The 6,151-nt window shown below is 31.0% G+C and overlaps 1 protein-coding gene across 1 annotated transcript; it reads left to right on the top strand.

Annotated features, from left to right (window-relative positions):
* Positions 1 to 494: 494 nt before the first annotated feature.
* On the top strand, positions 495 to 2,678 carry mRpS7 (mitochondrial ribosomal protein S7). The gene is made up of 4 exons (XM_068775957.1): positions 495 to 644; positions 722 to 916; positions 1,092 to 1,326; positions 2,370 to 2,678. Exons 1-4 carry the CDS (start codon positions 580 to 582, stop codon positions 2,586 to 2,588), a joined length of 714 nt encoding a protein of 237 aa, XP_068632058.1. The 5' UTR covers positions 495 to 579; the 3' UTR covers positions 2,589 to 2,678.
* Positions 2,679 to 6,151: the final 3,473 nt, after the last annotated feature.

The raw sequence follows: 6,151 nt of genomic DNA on the forward strand, positions 1-6,151 counted from the left end.
CAAAACCATTTACAGCATTAAAATACTACAATGTATTAATTGGTGGAATCGCTTAAAATTACAGAAATTATTTTTTTTTATTCCGCATGATGAGGAGTATGGATTTCTGTACTAGCTGTCCATGTGTATTATCACATATTTATATATAGAAGCAGACATTATTAAAAGAATGATGCTGCCGTTTTTAAGTAATTCATCAGTAGAGAAAAATTCAGGAAACGATGTTGTTTGAGTTACAAACAACTTGAGCCGTTTATAATTCAAGTTTTTAATATTAAATTTTTAGTGATTTGATTTCTGTTATTAAAGTGTATTGATAATCTCTTAATATTTTCTAAGAATAATTAATGACAGCTTATAAGTAGTCGATTTCTTAAAATTTACAAATAACTTTGATTGTATATATTTTTGTATTGCTTTTGTCCTGTTTGTGATAAAATTACAGTGACAGATATGTCAAATGGTATTTAGATGTATGTCAAATAACTATTTGACATACATCTTTGTAACTACAAATAGATATTGATATTTTTCAAACGTATTTTACTTAACAATAAGGTTTAGTATTTAAAGGATACAATGCGGAACATTACCAACAAATTATTGTTATTCCAAAAAAGTCAGTTGCAGTTACAACGACAGAGGTAAGGTAGAAAAAAAAGACTTAACCTATCGATATGAAATATTTTTATCATAATTTTTATGTCGTAAATGTTTTCAGAATTGTTTCTATGACGCAAAATCGTTTTTATGCAAGACCTACAAGTTTTCCTGACTACTACCAAAATCCAATATTCAGAAAAGAAGATCAGTCAAAACTAATTGAAAACGATGAGCTTTCCAAGTTAGCTACAGCTCCGTTTAAACCTCCAGCAGCGTATGAAACATCGTCTGTTTATCATGATCCAATTTTAAAGTAAGAAATAACTTTATAATTTTTAACTTGCACTAAATTCTTAACATGTTATATACAGAATCTACTTGATCAAAATGGCTATATGATTTAGTGAAATCGAGTCACTTTATATTGTTGATAATAAATTCCAATAGGCTGAAATAAAATTATATGCTAAAAGTTTATTATTTTGTAGTAAAGTTATAAACCATGTGATGGAAGATGGGAAAAAACAATTGGCTCGAAATTTAGTTGAAAAAGCTTTTGAGAATATCAAAAGGGTACAAATTGAGCGATATCACCTTGCAACAACATCTGAAGATAAAGATAAAATTATATTGGATCCCAAAGAAATATTGCACAAGGCAATTGAAAATTGTAAGCCATTACTTCAATTAACACCTATTAAACGTGGAGGTATTACCTATCAGGTATGGAAAAATGTATGATTGTATTTAATCTATAGTAATTGAGTCAAATTAATAAGCTTGTGTGACGCTCAGTGTTTTGCTGCAAGATACAATTGGAAATGAGATGTGCTGAAAATCCAAAGTTACGAACACAGCTAGAAGTGTTGCTTGTCTGAAGTCATATTAACTATAAATACTTCCTACCATTCTCAGATAAAATGGCTGCCTTTCTAACAGCACCGCACTTTGCATTAGCTAAATACATTTTTCTCTTAACTCTTTTCTCCCACTTCACCTTACTCTCTCTTACCATCTCATCTCAATCCCAGTTGTAACCAGTACACATGTAAGAACACTGCAATTTGAGCAAATGTGTACTTAGATGTCCCTCCTATAGTTCTGACTTTCCTCACTCCTCTCCAAACTTTGCTCCCCCTCAATATTAGGATGAACAGGAATTGTTGAGCATTTAAAGCAAAGGTTCAAAAACTGTTGCTTGATAAGAATATTTAGATATTGAAACATATTTATTTATTGTATATTTATGTATAATTTAGTAAGTAGTATCCATTACTATATTTATGTATTTGGGTGGTAATATATTTATGTTTTTAGGTGTTTTTAATCTTAGTGATTATATTCCTTTCCAATTTGATTTTATCTAATTTTTATTTATTTTATAATAATACCTTGTTTCACCTACCTTTATGAATTCATCTCTGCACTGCTCAAATGGTTAACGGGTAGAGACTGCCTTTGCCATTAAGTTTATCATTATGCATAAATTGTATAAAAAGTGTTAAATAAAATTAAAATAAATCAGTAAATATTGAGCGGGGCACATCACTCATGTAAACAATTGCAGTTGGGACCGAAAGGTTCTCAAAGTAGAGCTTATAGATACTCCAGGCCTGAAATACTGGACTTACCCTATTGTTACGAATATTCTGAGTTGTAGAATAATTTATATCTATTTATATAAAATCTTTGACTATAAAAAAATATTATTAACATTACTTCACTCCAATGTCGGATGATTTATTTTAATAATGTTTTTCTTTAAGGTGCCTGGTCCTATAACTGAGAAGAGATCATTGTTCTTAGCAATAAAATGGCTTTTGGAAGCCGCAAATGAAAAAGACAGAACAGTTCATTTCCCTGAACAGTTTGCTTGGGAACTGTTAGATGCATCCAACAATACAGGCAAAGTAGTGAAAAGGAAGCAAGATCTTCATAGGCAATGTGAAGCAAACAGAGCATATGCACATTATAGATGGCAATAGTATATGATGTTTAACATATGGTAAAAATATCAGATCAAACTGGCAAACATACCACCTGAAACATTTAATATTAGGACAATAAAAAAATTAATACACATTCTATTTTCTTTTATTTCAAAATTTTAAACACAACTCAAGAGAACTTGGTTCATTTTAGATGTTATCAAAGATATTGTTTTGTAAACCTTGAAAATAGTTCTTTCTTCTGTTTCTATTTTGTTCTTAGTTCTTTCATTTGTTAACTATAGAAAATCACTGATCATTTTTTTAGTCTATCTTATTTGAAAGCTTGAGGTCATCAATGATTTAGTTAACCTTAAAGGTCTTTGCTATAAAACTGTATGGGTATAATTATACAGATGAGTTTTGTACTATACATATTTTTTGTCAGTACACACATATATGTATGTACTGACTCATTACGGTATCTCCGGAGTCATATGGCTGAGAGATTTTAAATTTGGTAGGAATATTCCTTCTGCCGAGCAGAAGTCAGCTAAGTAAGGATTTTACAAAATTTCAGACTAAACGGCGTTTATTAAAAAATCTCTGTTTTGAAACATATAGGTAATATTTTTTTTTCCTTCAGATTTAATTGCACTGGAGTCAATTTGCTGCTGTATCAGTTTATATTCGAACAAGTCAAATAATTGTTAACCATCTCAGTTGTAATAATAGTGTAACTGCCACAGTATAAGCAACACACGTGTCGCAGAACTGCTAAGCTGAGGGCTCCTTCGATAGTATTTTTACAACCGGCAACCGGCAACACCACCGAGCCGGTGGTGTTTTACTACTTATATTGTTAAATTATAGACGACTCAAAATTGCATGCAAATGCCTAAGTGAACATAGAAGTGTATTTAAATAAGAAGTCTAAAATTCGTAACATAAATGATTACGTAATATTAACTACGTTCTTATATTTATTTCAAAGAGGATGTTTTATAGTAGAAAAAGTTATATTTTAAAAATCATTCGTATATTTATGTGTACAGCAGAGCTGTGGTAGCTCAGCGGTAGAGGACTGAAACTTGCGTTGCGGGTTCGATTCCCAATAATTATATATGATAGCCTCTATCCACAAACAATTTTTACAGTGAACGTGCAGCAGCGACCTCTGCGTACCATAATACCACACTGATATTGTCAACCCGACTGTCAAGTGAAGCGATTATGATATATCCACTCATAGATATAATTGGTGGGGGCCTATTCCTTGTAATGGGCTTCTATGGGCAGAAACGATGAAATACAGAGTATTGGGATGAATTAACTTCCATACAACCACATAAATGAAGCTATAACGTACTTTTACTCAACAACGTAATAAATTCCTTATACTTATATCACGTACATAAATACACACGATAAAGGTGTTGTTGATCTCATGATTGTTGTTTTTAATAGAAATACGTGTCTCTGACTATATATTGTATTTAAATTGAAAATCTTAACTACGAGTTGGAGGCTTTATTTTTTTACTTCTAGAGTAAAACTGGATATAATTAGCAGGCGATTATAGACCAGTTAAACTATGGTGAAAATCTAAATTTTCAATTTTGTATTGTACGCAGAAAATATAATTAATGACATTTGATAGTATTATCGAAATCGATCCTAACGTTTTACACTATAATCAGAAAATCAATACTTTCAAGTTATTATTGCAAGGGGAGATAAGAAAGTAGGTACTGATAAATTTGTTATTAGACAAAAGTATATCTTTTATTTTAATTATATCTGTTGATAAAAATATACAATGAATAGTTTTAATTTCCAAACATCATTATCTTCATCATTTTATTCGTAAGACGTTCACTGCTGAACATGTTTCCTTCATAGATTTCCAACAACACCGGTTTGAAGCGGTATGCCTCCAACTTGTTGGTACACGTACGTCGAACGCTACGATTCCTGTTCTGTGTGCTCCACTACAGAACCTCAAGGCTCCAGCGGCCATCTGTTCTGCGCGATCATTAAGAAACAATCATCAAGATTAAGATAAATCAAGACTTGTATGCATGTTTACTTACTAAAGGATCAAAGGATTATTATGATTTTAATTATTGTCGTTGTTAGAAGCTATGATGGACTCTAAATTATGCTTTCACTAATCTAAATGACTATAAAGGGCACGTAATTAAAACCGAGTTTTATTATTTACGTGATTGATAGGCACATCTTGACTTAAAATTTGTAAGAGGCCAAATTTTTTCGAATATTTATTGCACTTTATTGAAGTATTTTTAATCAATCTAGGTGCTTTTATTAGAAAAATTATTTATAAAAACACAGCGTAATTATTAATACTTGAAAATTATAGCGGTTATATTAAAGAATGGTTTAATTTTATGTATAACTGCAGCACGATAGGTGCAATTCCCTTTTTAAGTGGCAGGAGTGAGTTTATAGATTACACATTGGTTGATAGACACATTAGTTATTTTATCATTTTGAAAACAGTCATTTGCCTGTAGGTTCTTTGGTCGATAGAGATAGTTTGTTGCTAAAAGGTATGATTACAAATAATATTTCGTCCATTTTCCGTTATTATTTATTTTACCGATGAATTTTGATTTATTGTGACACATTTTATGAGAGACATATATTATATTTAAAGTCCTCTATTGTTAGGCTCAAAGTTATTAATTAGAAAATTGTAAAAATATAGACGAAAAATTAGTGGCGCAGTTTTATCACATAAGTGTTCATTGTTGTGGTTAGAACGAGCAATGCGCGAACATAAGTGATGTTTAGGATCGTACTAAATTAGATAATCGTATAACATTACATCATCCAACGAAGGATAAAATCATCTCGCGTACCTTGACCTAAACTTGGCACGGGATTGGTGTAAGTTACTTGAATAATTTTTACATAATGTCTTCTGCAATAATAGATTGTCCTTTTTAGTTTATTTATTCAGACCATCTCCTTTACTACCAAGTGCGTATATCTTTGTAGTTTTGATTTTTAATGTGGTGAAATTACAAAGTTTTTGAGATGTGCCCTGATGATGATGATGTTCCTATGTCAAGATTTTATATTTCAAAATACTGTATTTGCTCTTTTTTGTTATGGGTAGATAATATAGTTGACCGCTTGGGCGTGGACGCTTCGCACAGTTATTTTATGGTACCAATCAACACTAGTAAAAGGTTTTAAATGAACATCAAATGAAAATTAAAAAAGGAAACCTAATAAATAAAATGTAATAATTTATTTACGTCCCTGCCTTCATAGTAGAGCAAAAGACCATTTTTTTGTTTCTCTGAGAATAATTGTTATGCAGTGGAGTTACTAGTTTAATCATCAACATCATGTCAGCCGATAGATGCCCACTACTAGCCACAGGCTTCCACCATAGATCGCAAGTCTTAGTCTGTCTCCTCTAGTGCAGGACTACCAACAACTAATAACTATAATAATAACAAACGCTTAATATTATATAATCATATACATATATTATCTATACTCTTAGGTCGTTCGAAAAGGAGCACATGATCAAAAGATTAATATTGGTATTCAGTAAAGTCATCTTTTTTAAATACCAACTGCGG

Source organism: Battus philenor, unplaced genomic scaffold, assembly GCF_028537555.1.
Source record: "Battus philenor isolate CCGP_79_NKW_IND1 unplaced genomic scaffold, ilBatPhil1.0.hap1 SCAF_9, whole genome shotgun sequence".
Classification (NCBI taxonomy): Eukaryota; Metazoa; Arthropoda; class Insecta; order Lepidoptera; family Papilionidae; genus Battus; species Battus philenor.

What these genes read in the sequence shown, in the direction of transcription:
- mRpS7 (XM_068775957.1), top strand. Translation starts at nt 580, where the DNA reads ATGCGGAACATTACCAACAAATTATTGTTATTCCAAAAAAGTCAGTTG. An exon ending in TTGCAGTTACAACGACAGAG is followed by an intron (nt 645 to 721) that starts GTAAGGTAGAAA and finishes AAATGTTTTCAG; the next exon opens with AATTGTTTCTATGACGCAAA. An exon ending in GTGGAGGTATTACCTATCAG is followed by an intron (nt 1,327 to 2,369) that starts GTATGGAAAAAT and finishes TTTTTCTTTAAG; the next exon opens with GTGCCTGGTCCTATAACTGA.